The sequence below is a fragment of the Phaenicophaeus curvirostris genome, chromosome 10 (genome assembly GCF_032191515.1).
Source record: "Phaenicophaeus curvirostris isolate KB17595 chromosome 10, BPBGC_Pcur_1.0, whole genome shotgun sequence".
NCBI lineage: Eukaryota > Metazoa > Chordata > Aves > Cuculiformes > Cuculidae > Phaenicophaeus > Phaenicophaeus curvirostris.
In genome coordinates, this window is record NC_091401.1 from 23,001,255 (window position 1) to 23,014,635 (window position 13,381).

At 43.8% G+C, this 13,381-nt stretch overlaps 1 protein-coding gene across 3 annotated transcripts in view; it reads left to right on the forward strand.

Annotated features, from left to right (window-relative positions):
• Positions 1-561: 561 nt before the first annotated feature.
• Positions 562-13,381, forward strand: part of PPM1L (protein phosphatase, Mg2+/Mn2+ dependent 1L) — a 102,412-nt gene continuing 89,592 nt past the window's right edge. For all 3 annotated transcript variants that reach the window (XR_011338109.1, XR_011338110.1, XM_069865149.1), the window contains exon 1: positions 562-1,425. Coding sequence is in view for 1 of the 3 variants with exons in the window: in XM_069865149.1 (XP_069721250.1) it covers positions 1,027-1,425 (399 nt within the window). In the remaining 2 variants the exon portion in view is untranslated. The remainder of the gene's footprint in view (positions 1,426-13,381) is intronic.

The following is a 13,381-nucleotide window of genomic DNA, read 5'->3' on the forward strand; positions in this document are numbered from 1 at the left end:
GTCTTTTCCAACCTGGTGATTCTATGATTCTATGATACGGTTGTCTTTCTGGGCTGCAAGCACACGGTGTCGGCTCCTGTTGAGCTTCTCACCCACCAACACCCACAAGTCCTTCTCTTCAATGCACCCTCTGCCAGCCGGTGTTTGCACCTGGGACCGCCCCAGGCGCAGGACCTTGCACCATGACGTTCACACAGACCCCGCTCTCAGACCCTTCCAGGTCCCTCTGGACGCCATCCCTTCCCTCCAGCCTATTTACTGCCCCACGAGGCTCGGTGCCTTCGATAAACTTCCTGAGGGTGCCCTCAATCCCGCCGGGCGCGTCTCCCACAACGATGACACCGAGCTGCGCCCCCACCCCCCCTCCTCCCACCGCATCGCTTTAACCCGCTTCTCCCTCACGGCGCAGCCCCGCACCTGCGGACTACAACTCCCAGAAGCCCTCGCGCCGCGCCGTCGCCCCGTGGCGTCCCCGCCCCCTGGCGCGAAGGCCGCCGGGAGTTGTAGTCTCTCGGGCGGGCGCCGGGCGAGGAGGCGCGGGCGGCGTCGCTCCGCCCCGGGGGGAGGGACGGCGCAAGGCGCGGGGGACACGGGCGCCAGGTACCCGCGGGCGGCCCTGCCGGCCACCTCCTCGGCTGGGCGAGCGGCGAGAGCGGCGGAGCGGCCTCCCGCGGGGCCCGGAGGCGGAGCGGCGGCCTAGGGGCTCCCGAGAAGGGCTGTGCGGGGGCAGCGAGGCGGGCCGGGCGCGCTCCGCTCCTCGCCGCTCCTGGCGGGAGGGCCGGGAGGGAGGGGGCGGCGGGGCTCGGAGCTGCCCGGCTGCACCCGGAGGAGCATGTACCGGAGCGGCTGCGCCCGGAGGAGCGTTCACCGGAGCGGCTGCCCCCGGAGGAGCGGGCACTGAGCGGCTGCCCCCGGCGGAGCGTGCCCCGAGCGGCTGGCTCGGCGCGGAGCATGCACTGAGCGGCTCGGAGCCAGCGCCGCCCGGTGCGCGTTGCACGGTGCGGGGAGACCCGGTCTCGATAATAAATGATAGAGGATACAATGACTTTGCTGTCTCTGCTGGGTCGGATCATGCGTTACTTCTTGCTTAGACCGGAGACCTTGTTCTTGCTGTGCATCAGCCTGGCCCTGTGGAGTTACTTCTTCCACACGGATGAGGTGAAAACCATCGTTAAGTCCAGCAGGGATGCGGTGAAGATGGTGAAGGGCAAGGTGGCAGAGATCATGCAGAATGACAGGCTCGGGGGGCTGGACGTGCTGGACGCTGAGTTCTCCAAGACCTGGGAGTTCAAGAGCCACAACGTGGCTGTCTACTCCATCCAAGGCCGGAGGGATCACATGGAGGACAGGTTCGAAGTAATCACTGACCTGGTGAACAAGACTCACCCCTCCATCTTCGGGATATTTGATGGGCACGGAGGAGAGGCAAGTGCTCAGTTGGGAAAAAAAACCAAATAAACCAAACCAAAAAGGGTGGAGGTGGGGAGGTGGTTGCAGAGCAAAGAATGGATGTGTATTTGTGCAATTATCTTGAGACACTGGGTGCTGTGCCTTAATATTTTAAGAGGGTGGGGGGGTGTCTCTAAACAGGCATCGAGAGCGATACTCGATTCCCTTCCTCATTACACCTTCCACAATTGGCGCGGTATAAATGTGTTCATAGCCCCTCTGCCCTTTACCGTAGTAAAGGTTTAACTGAAGTAAAAGCCTTTGGAGGTGGCTCTCCCGTGCGCGGAATAACGATGATGAGCACAAACTCCCTGGAGTCATCTTTTGTTCCAGCGAAGCGTGGCGTGATCCGCTTTTGGCACAGGGCTGGTCTCTCGCTCCTGTCAGGAGCTGGGCTCATCAGCAGAGAGGAGTCCTCCTAAAGGGCAGTGTGTGCGCAGTCTTGAAGCTGGTGTGCGTACAACCTTGTCCTCGCAGCGATTCTCCCTCCTGGAACACCAGCGAGTCGCTGAGAATGAGTGTCGTGTTTGTGAATTGCATGTAGTTTTTAAGTCATTACAACTGTGCTGTCATCCTTGTCCTCTCCCTAGTGGAAAGCCAGGAAAACTGTCAATTTGAAACTTTCTGGTGTTTAACCTCTTACTTCTTTAGGCAGGGTGATTTCCTTTAGGTAATGCTGTGTAATTAGTGTTACAGCTTGATGGGATACTTCATTTGTTTCAGATGATGAACGGTGAAACCATAGCTTCCTCTTCTTTTCGAACTGTGGTGCTGCCACGTAGCTTTTTGTGTAGCACAAAGCATACGTTTCATAACTGTGGAAAAGGACAAAGAATTTGTCCTTGTGTGACAAATTAGCTCCAGCAACCGTTACGCTGGGTCAGCACTTACCTTACAGGTTTTGCCAGGATGATGGAAGCTGGAGAGAAACGTTGAAGTTTATCACGTACGTGTTCCTGCCGAGGAGGGGTAAGGCAGCAAGAGAGCTTGGGTTGTTCCTCCAGCTGCTTTCACAGATCATGTAGTCAGAGTCCTTCCTAGAAAAGCTCTGGCAGTGACCAGACACTAATGGAGCACAAGGACAGCAGCTGCTGCCCCACTAAACCTAGAAGTGCTGCCTGAACATTCCAGGCCTTAGGCACATAATCAAAAAGCTGTTCTTCTGCTGCCAGCACGGTTGTGAAGGGAGTCGGTCACCTGTCCCATGGCTGGATTGCAGTTTCTGCCCCCTGTTAAAATAATGCTAAAGGTTTGGATATTGGAAATTGTTTGCTTCATAAATAATTCTGATGCTGAACCTATTTTCCTTTTTACGTCTGGTTTCATCTGGGGCACGGTTGTGCCAGCTCTTACTGATGTACTTGTGCCAGTTCACTGCTCCTTGGCTGTGAGGAGTACGTATTACAAGCTGGTACACCCCTCCTCCTGAAGGAATATTGGCTCCGATCCGTGCATTTGGTACCTCTGGCTCTTTTGTTTCCTGAGCCTTTGGACAGGTGGTGCTTGGGCTCTTGTCTTTTACCCTCTTCCCCTTTGTTTAGACTGACACTTTTTCTCCTCCCAGCCAATCAGTCAAGTTCGCGGGAATATCTGTGTCTTGGTTTAAAAGCAGTGTTCTGAGATTGTTACAGTTGGAATTACAATACACACACACACAGGGAGACTTTGGCATTGTTAGAGGGGGATCTTATTTCTGTCTTTAGTTTTGTATCATATACAGACCTTGCTGTACAGTCAATTGCAAACTCAGTATATTAAATAATCCAAAACTAACACAGAGAATAGCTAAATGACAAGAATGTGCCCTATATGTATTGTTTGTTTGTTTCGTTGTGGATCTTGGGAATTACATCTGTAAGATATCCTAATGATAATATTGGATCTGTGGAAAGCTCATTTGTATTCCGATTCCTCAGAGGACTCACTCTAATTGATTCAGCGGCAAAGTATGAGGCTGTTATATGAGGCCTGTTATTTAGCAAGGTTTAGCAGATCTTTCTCCAAACCTCACTAAAGTTAGTATTTTGAAAATGTGTGTATCCAATATCTCTTCTTTAGCTTCCCAATGAAACCCCCAGATATTCTTAGGGGCCCTTACCCTTACAAAAATAGGTGCCTGATCATTGGGGACATAAGTAGTTTCTAGTTACTAGAAAATCTTGTTAGATTTTCTGTAAAACTGATCAGAAGATCTGCAAACTGTGGGCTGTACATACAGCAAAAAATAGGTTTTAATCTAAGCAGGTTTTGTAGTTTCAAGTAGAAAAGAGGGGAGGGAAAAGAATTAGCAAAACTTGATGCTCTTATTTAATCTGTAGTACATAATATTACCTTTTAGGTCTCTATTTGAATTGGTTTTCCAGATGTCTTATTTTATTTTTATATTGTTTTTAAAAGATAAATGTTCCTGAGGAACACCTTACCTACATATGTAGCAAAGCCCTTGTAAAGACTAAATTTTCCATATGGAATCTGATTAAATTTCTTTATGTGTGTTTAAAGAACAAAGAACTGCTAATCTCTGGCAGTACATGCAAAACAAACTGTTCTCTATGGGGAAAAATGGTTTTTCCAAACAGACAATACCACAAATGAGATCTAGATTAATTCTTTACAGCTATGTACAAGGGAGTGTGTCTCCATTAATTGCTTCCTGACATATCCTGTTGAAGTGAAGGGGTAGAGGAGCATAATTCAATATGAATTACTGTGTAGGGCTGATTTATGAAGATTTCTGGGTTTTGCTTAAGTATTGCCAACATTTTGCATAAATTGTACTTTTCTGTTATGTTGTTTCCTGTTCCATCATACAGTTTTGGCCTTTGTAGGCAGGCAGCCGTTTACTTACATTTTGTGGCTGTCTTGATGAGAAAGCAATAAGCAAAAATAATTATTAATGCTCTGTGTTACAGTCAAGAATCTGGTGTGCTGCTGCAATTGCTTGTTAAAGGCAATAGTAGTTCAGTGATAAAGCTTGACACACAGTGTGTGGCACAATCTTCCGTTTATAAAATGTTAAGTTTGTTTCTTGAGAATTGAAGAATAATAATAATAATAATGCAGAACAGGTAAAGGGTAAAGGAACTGAAGAGAAGTTTCTGCCTGTTGTCTCACTGAATGTGGCTAAAGGAGTATTCAAGATGATCTAACTTAGACTCAAAAGACAAGAAAGTATTTGTTCTCCCATCAGCTTCTTTATAAGGCTTACAGATGGCTCAAGGGCTTTTTTGTTTCTTTTTGCCTTTATTTTTCTTTCCTGTAGTTAGAAGTTGTAGGGCTGCGTAGACTGGAAGATTGAGATGTGGCAAACTGCATCAATGATAAAATAACAAACAGCTTGAAAGCTAAGCAAAGGAAAGGATGGATGCTTGATCAGAATGACTTAACTGTTCTAACTAGCATTTACTGCAGGGTTCTTTTCTCAAATATTTAAGGTTCAAGCACTTAGTTTAATGAGATCTCAGTATTAGACAAGAACAAAGTAGCTCAGCGACCATCTGCATTTTATGGTTATGGTGATGTCGCATATCATTGCTGTTTCCTAACCCTGTGAGGTGAAGACTTTGAAAATAATTATAGTAATAGATAGTACATTGTACTCTGTCTGTGCTTGTTTGCAGTCATAAACTGATGTGGATAACAATGGTAGGAAATTAAAGCTTAGTTATAGTCTCGTAAAAAATGTCCTGCTCTTTTTATTTCTCTTTCATGAATAGGAACATGGCAATGCTTGTTCCGTAGGATCTGTAGATGTGGATAGGAGTTTTTTGCACAATATAATTGCGTTTTAGAGTTGCTGATATAGTGTTGCAGTATGTGAAATACGCTTTTATTTTTATTCATAAGGTAGGGAAAGACTGGGGAGCTTAAATGTGAAAGGAGGGAATTTTAGTGTAAGTGACCAGTGGTTATATCAACATCACTTACTGCTTTGTGTGTTACAGGACATTGAAATCAGAAGTGTGAACTGTTGGCAGAAGTCTCTGGTTACTGATTAACTTACAGAGACAAATGAAAAGGGAAAGGTCAGTAGATAATGGTGAGAGTCCTTACCAGCCTTGTCTGAGGCTATGGAAATGGGAATGCTTAGGTGAGACTGCCAGCTGGGTTTAAATGAACTTGCCATGCGTTTGAAATACAGGTGCCTGAAAGTGTAATGAACTCTTCCCAGATTCACTGGGGTGAACTTGCTCTCTGCCACCACAAACAAGCCACTGCAGGGTTAGGTTGGGAAGAGAACTTCTGTAAGGCTGCGTACCACAGTAATAGCTCCTGTGCATCTTCTCTAATGAACCTGAGATGGCTTAGTCCTCGGTGAAGGTGAAGCCATCAGTTTATTGAACATGTGGGGGTGTCCTGTACATCATACTGTCAGGACAGGATGTAGTGTCTGTACAATGGGTGATTTTTTCAACCCCCTCACAAAGTGATGATCCAAACTCACCTGGGTGTAGGCTGGGCTGTGATCACGAGCACCTTCTCAGACACTGACAGGCAGAAATTTATTCCATTTAATTGGAGATGGTAGTTGACAGCTGGAGATAAATGTTTGCCTTCTACCTAATATGAACTAATGAGCTAATATTTTTATTTTGGTGATCTGTGGATTTTTTTTCTTTTTCCTTAGTTTCTGCTCCTAATAGCAGAAGGTGTTTACGCTGTGTTGAAAGATAAGAAAGCTAACAACTTTGGCTTTTTTCTAAATTTATCCGGATCTGTTAATTCTATTTCAAAACCTGTTCCTGTGATAGTGAACTTCTTTAGCAAACTTAGTGATGAGAATTTATCTATCATACTTTTGAATAAAGGCCATTAGGGATTAATGCCTTAGAGATTTTATAAGAATAAATCAAACAACAGCTCTGAGTTTTTATGGATGTTTTGGCCTAATTTAAGTCTTTGAGGCTTTGCAGTTTTTAAAAAGAAACTGCTGGGATGGTTTTCCTTTTATAGCAATTTCCTTCAGTTTCTAATCTAGAATCCTCTGCAAAGTGCCTAAATGCTTGAGTAAATGTTTACATAGGTGAGGTCATGTTGATATGCAACTCTCAAATCTGCTTATAAACTCCACATGAGTGGCTGAAAATATAAGCCAAAATGATATAAAGGAACACTTCTGTCAGTTTTAGTTTATCAAAGTTTTGATCCTTGGATATCATGTTACAGAATTATGATTTTCACCTTACAAAACCATGCTTATTTGATTCTAGGTCTACGCTATATGCTTATTTAAGTCACAAAATTGCAACTTAAAATTGATTAAATTGGTGTAAAAATATGTAATTGGAAGTAGAATGCTTATCGCTGCCGTTCACAGCTGTATCACTGAGTGTAGAATTGAGTCTTTTTCAATTTTTATAAAAATCAAAAAGTCAATTAATTTTAAATGTAGTCTGCCAGCTTAGCCTGGACCAGTGCTTCTATGTTTGGGCACACAGGCAGCAAGCTGATTGCTACTGGTATAATTAAATCAATTTTGATTCTTAGATGCTTTCAGATTCTGAAAGTCATTTCAGTTTCTCCGTGAACTTGAATAACTCAGGCTACTCCTATGGAGTTGTTTGTGTGTGTATGTGCTCTTGCTTTGTGGTCAGCGCTCAGCACTTTATCCGTTGCTGTAGATGGGGAGGATATTTCACAGCTGCTGAACAGGAATGTTCAGACCGCAGTTGTTAGATGCTTTGCCTGACGCTTTTTAACCTGATACCCTGCAGCAGCACTCCTGGGGCCACGTCCGTAGATACACAAGCAATCTCTAAAGATGGATCAAGGTTCAGCAGTGTCTCAAATTGCTTAAAAATGTGCAGATTTGGGCTACTGATGCTGCTTCCCACACAGCGTAGGCAATGGCAAAGACTTGTTCATTAGCCCTACTTAAGCTGGTGTCCAGCATGGATGTGCAATAAATAAATGTACATACATGTTTGGGGCAGTAGGATTTTCATCAATTCTGTTCTGAGGTTAGGAACTTGGGCATTTTTGTGTTGCATAGTATGAGAGAAAGAAAATTCACGTTCTCTGTCATGTGGGGTTAGTTAAAACAGCAGATTGTTCTAGCTCTGTCTCAAGTGTAATGCTTTCGGTAGCTTTTTTGGATCAGAGTAGTATTTCTCCCTGTTGTTAGAGATTCAAATATTTATGGTGTAAATTGTTCCTTAAAATTGAGTTTTGGCTCCTGGCAGTTTCACTTTTTAAACGAGCTCCTGGCATACGGATGCTTTGTTTTGCTGCTGTCTAGTTTTTGCCGGTGGCTGCAATTTTCTGCAGCAGCCTTGGCTCTGTAAGAAGATCCTGTACTCTCGCAGGGTTCCTGTGTGCTGGATCTGGTACCTCTGAATTTTCCCTTGTTCTCAGGACCCTTCATCCCTGTCTCCCTTCACCTGGCCCATCTATCGTTCCTCCTTGGCACATACATATTGACTTCTCAGAAGTGAAACTACAGGCAGTGCTGCACATTTCGCTTTAGCCCCAGCAGCTTTTGAACGTGCTGATCCTTTGGAAATGGTCATGCACAAGATTGGTCAAGTTTTGTGACCCAGAAAGTCAATCCAAAGGTAACTGGCGCTAGTGTTTCTTGGGTCTGGAGGTTCAGGACTTGCTGTTCGTTTAAGCACAGCATAGATATTGATAGACGTAGAAAAGGGAACAAAACATTTATATACTCCTTCTGTAGTGCCCTTTGGTTTGAATCTATGCCCTTGAAAGGAGAGTTCCCAAAACTAATTTAAGGGCAGCAGCTGCTCTAATTATACACAGAAAGTCATACGCCTCTAGCTCCGCTTCTTCACTAGTATTTATTAAAACCTTAAAGTTCAAGTGAGCTCACCCATCCTTCGGACCCTACTGCAACCCTCCCTACTCTGTGTCTCTGCAAAACATGCCTCATTGCCCACACGCCCGTAACCCCTGCTGCCCAGGCGACTTTGTGATGATGCTTTTAAACTTGAGCATCGCATGACCCTTACACGTTCCTCCATTTAAGAGATGCTCTACTGCGACAAGCTGTGTTTCCTTTGGCCCATGCCAGCTCTTGGCTCTTTGCACCAGCTAGGTCCTCATGTGTGCTGGGACCCCAGAAGACCCAGGAGCTGCAGCGGCACCGGGGTGCTCAGCCTGCGTCTCAGGCAGGATGCCAAAGACAGGCAGCAATACGAGCTGTTGCTGCTCATAATGCTGTCACACGTCTGTGCTGATTAAAATGATCTGCATGGTCCCATCAGTGTGCATGTGTGTCCCAATTTAAAAGACAGTTTGAACCTGCAACAAGTTCTGGAATGTATGCCCTGTTTGACCACCTGCTGAAAGACAGAGTAGATATGAGTGAGCCTCTTGATTCTTCAAAATAGCTTTTATAATTACAAGTTCCCTTTGGCTGCTCACTTCCTTGTCAGGTTCAAGTTATCATCAACGTTCACCATCAGCGACTCTGTTACCAGATACCAGTCCAGCTGGACTGACCAGTTTCTCTGGCTTGTGGCCAGTCCAAGAGATCTTCGCATAAAGGGAGGTTGTGAAGTTTTAATGACTCTTTGTCTTTACTAGCCATGTAGAGTTTCAGTGTACCCTGAAGGTAATAAGACAACAAAGATGACGGATGAGGCAGGTCCAAAAAGAAGTTTGTGTCATGATAAAGCTGCAAAGAACTCGTGATCTCCAGGCATTGTAAGTTGTGTGCAGAATCAGTAGTTGCAACAAGTTGTAGAATTTCTTTTGGGATGTGCGTGTGTGCTTTTACTCTGGTTGTTTAGTTAACATTAAACACTTCAGCTAGTGTTTTTATTAAAGCCATTTAAAACTTACTACCAAATGTAGAGGTTTCATTTGAAAGCAACATAGATTTAAAAAAATGTAAAATTCATTGCAGTTTACAAAAAAAAAAAAAAAGAGTTTGCAGATGCCAGAATACTAATAACTAGTCAAGACAGGATCAGTAGGGGACCAGTAAGAGCGTGTAGATTGTAGTTTAAATAACTGCCCATCTATGCCTTAAGGCCTGATGTTTAGATGACAGAGCTATTCCTGATCTGGTATAAGTGAACCATCTTGATCGCAATCAAGAAATAAAAAGAACAGAAAGTATTTCCTAAGACTAGGCTTTCAGGTCTAGAGTAATTTCTGGGCCATAGCATAGAATCATAGAATAACCAGGTTGGAAGATCATTGAGTCCAACCATTCCTATCAAACACTAAACCATGCCCCTTAGCACCTCGTCCACCTGTGCCTTAAACCCCTCCAGGGAAGGTGAATCAACCCCCTCCCCGGGCAGCCTGTTCCAGTGCCCAATGACCCTTCCTGTGAAAATTTTTTTCCTAATGTCCAGCCTAAACCTCCCCTGGTGGAGCTTGAGGCCATTCCTTCTTGTCCTGTCCCCTGTCACTTGGAAGAAGAGGCCAGCACCCTCCTCTCCACAACCTCCTCTCAGGTAGTTGGAGAGAGCAATGAGGTCTCCCCTCAGCCTCCTCTTCTCCAGGCTAAACAACCCCAGCTCTCTCAGCCATTCCTCATAAGGCCTGTTCTCCAGCCCCTTCACCAGCTTCGTTGCTCTTCTCTGGACTCGCTCCATGATGCACAATGCAAACTTCACCAGCAGAAATATTTACATAATCACAGTGGAAACATCTACCTTCCTTTCTACTTCTGTAGAAGAGTCAGGTGAGTCAGGGACTTGGGCACTGGGGAGAGCAGCATCCAAGTTATCAAGTGATAGAGGAAAGCAGGCGATAGGAGAGGAACAAGCATGGTTCTCTTGGTTGGGTGTCATAAAGAACTTCTGAGAGCTGCATGGCAGCAGAAAGTACCAATCCTACTGCTGCTGATACAAATTGATTATGATGCTGAAACATTGCTGGCTCTCATCATCTCCGACCTTGTCTGATTCACAGCTGTGTGAGCAGCTGACATCTCCAGCCAGACAATCAAAGTACGTGTTTTAACTGCTAAACCACAATGCAATTATCCATAGCACGTCATGTCGGCAAACCTCAAAGCTCCCCTGGAGAAAGGAACATTTATTTGCATTTACTTTCAGCGCTAAAATGTTATCCCTTGCAAATTTTCTCATTGTCATAAATGTTGAAGGCTTATATTTTTCAAAATCCCCTTCAGGGGTAAACATTTGATTTTATTAACTTCTGTTATAATAGCTGAAACTGTCATACAGTACTACTTTCAATCAATACGCTTTTTAATGTAATAAATCTCTTTACTTTTTCATTCTCTACTAGACAGAAAACTGCTGGAGGGCATGAAACAGTTCTTCTGATAAGTAAAAGTGCGTGGCCCATAATACAGTCCTCCAGTGTGCTGTGGCTTGCGTGCACTTCTGTAAACTTGCATTTTAAATGGGAAGATGATTAATTTGGAGGTAGTCTACTCACAGACTGCACCACAGAATTGCCTAAGCCTTCCTTGAAATGTGCGTTTTCTTCAAACACACGCTGAAGCTGAGGTATTGAAATATCTGATTGCGATCAGCATGAAATAAAGTGTCTGTCCACGGCTGCGTGCTTCAGGAATGGAAACTTAGTGTGGGAGTAGGAGGAAGGAAAGGATGAAACATACTTGTGTCCTTAGTTTTCTTAATGTTCCATAGCCCCGAGCTTTCATCTGCTTCCTGCACTTGAGTGAGAATGTCTTTTCCTAATTTGTCTAGTTGCTTCTTTTAATTACGTATAGGTAGGTCTGTATAGAACACTATGTAGGATGGTGAAGGTTCTTTTAGTGTTTTTTCTTTAACCTGACATACTGGTGATGTGATCGCAATAGGTTTCTTTCTGCTGAGAAACGGGGAAATTGGGCAGCAGTTTGGATGATCCTACTGAATAACGCCAGTATGTTCATTAGATATGTACTACTGACCATCCTAAATGGTCAGTAAATACCCTTTGTTGGTATGGATGAAAAGGGAAATAATGCAGAAAAAAGTAGAAAAATAACTACAGTCTAAAGAAGAACAGTTCCTAGTTCAGAAGCAGCAGTGCTGGGCAGGAGACTGAACCTGATTTTCCCAGAGTGGCGTTAACTGGGAGATGCCAAACTAATCGAAGCCATACACAGGCTTATGGTATGTGTTGTAACTCAGTTTTATAACAGAGTTTAAGCATGATATTGCTGTGAAAGGCCTATGATAATGATCACCTGATGCTGGGATCATGGGGCACAGCACACCTGACTACTTAGGTCTGTCTGTGGACAAGATGCTGCTGGGATTCCTATCCAAGAGCAGTGAAGGTGAGTGGCCTTGAGCTATGTACCTGCTGGGCAGGTGTTGGAGATGCAGTTGACCATGACAAGTATAGTGACTGCTTGAAAAAAAAGCTATTTCTTACCATTTCTGGCCATGCAATCCTAAGAATCCAGTGTTCTTACTGGAATAACAAGGCACAGGAACTTGAATGCAGGAAGAGGGTAGTGGAAATGAGATGTGGAACTTGGGACTTGAAGATAAGAAGGTGAGTAGAGGAGAAGAAGGAGAGCAGTGTGTGGTTTTGCATTGCAGCATGCCTTAATTTTAGATTGCTTGAAGACTGTAAGTATTTAATAACAAACTAACCTAGCAAGCTCACCAGGCAGACATAGGAAAACTGCTATCGGTTTCAGTGCGCCAGTGTTTATGTACTACCTGAGATCCAAAACCCGAGAGGCGTATGCGTAAAGGGTTATTTCTGTGGGTTTGGATGAATACTTTTTTATCTGTGTGTGTGTGTTTGAGAGAAACAGAGAGCATGAATGTGCATTTTGGCAGTGTTTCTTTATGGCACTTGAAAGAACACTAACAGTTTTGTAACTCTGGGTGCTCTGGAAACTAAACTTTGCCCTCTTTGTTTCTACTGATGGTCACTGGTTTGCTGGCACGTATCGACAGTCCTTACTGCTCCCAACTTAGAGAACAAAGTGTAGGACCAGCTGCCTGGTTCATAGTGCCAATTGGCATCACCATGTCAGAGAAGAGCTCCAAGCAGCCCCTCTTCTTGCTTATGTTCTGTGCATAAATAGTAATGTGTGGTGCCACATTTAATGGACAGAGAGATTGGTATGACAGACTTCTTCATTTTGCCAGATGTTTTATGTGATGTGTCTTAAATGAAAGCATAAGTTTGACTTTTTTAAAAAAACGACTTGCCTTACAACTACTATTACAGTAGCAATTTTGGAAGGCAAAGTAGAGTGAGTGAATTCTCTGTGGATGAATGTTGCATAAAAGAATTGTAATCTTTGGCAATTAGCAAACTTTTGCTGAGGTTAATGGTGACATTATTTTTAACTTTGAGGGCAGGAGCAATCTCCTGCCTCCAGGATGGAATTATTTCAATCAGTGCTTTCAATAAACACTTTCTATGACGGTTTAAATTGACAAACATTTAAATCATCAACCTGAAGTATTTTTTGCTTTAGTATTTATTTTAGCAGTTATCTATTCTGATACCCCCATCCACATTTTTATTTTGTATTGTTTCTGAAAAGCAGAAAGGAGACTGGTATTTACTATCAATTCTTTTCTTTGATGAGATACTTTTTTTTCTTTGTTTTTTTTTGTGTCAATGGTGTAACTGTAAACAAAAGCAGAACAAAAATCTAAATAATGTATCTACATTTGTTAGCAGTTATTGAATGATTTGCATACAGAACTTTTATGGAACATTTTAACCCTCTGGAGGGTGATTTCATTTGAGATACCCTTTTGGGACTTATAAGGTCAGTTTTGTGATCGAGGGCCTCTTATCAAGCATTTCTTCCTGAAATCTGGACTCTGTGGCCAGATTGTCTGTTCTGAGTTCAGGGACCATCTCCTTGGACTCCAGTTCTAACTTGAATTTCAGCAGCACAGAGAAGAATTGGAAGTACTTTTTCCTGATCAAGTTAACCTATCATCTTTTTGAAGAGTGTTTGTGAGACAGTCAATAATTTCAAGTCCTGCGGGTCTTACCTGCT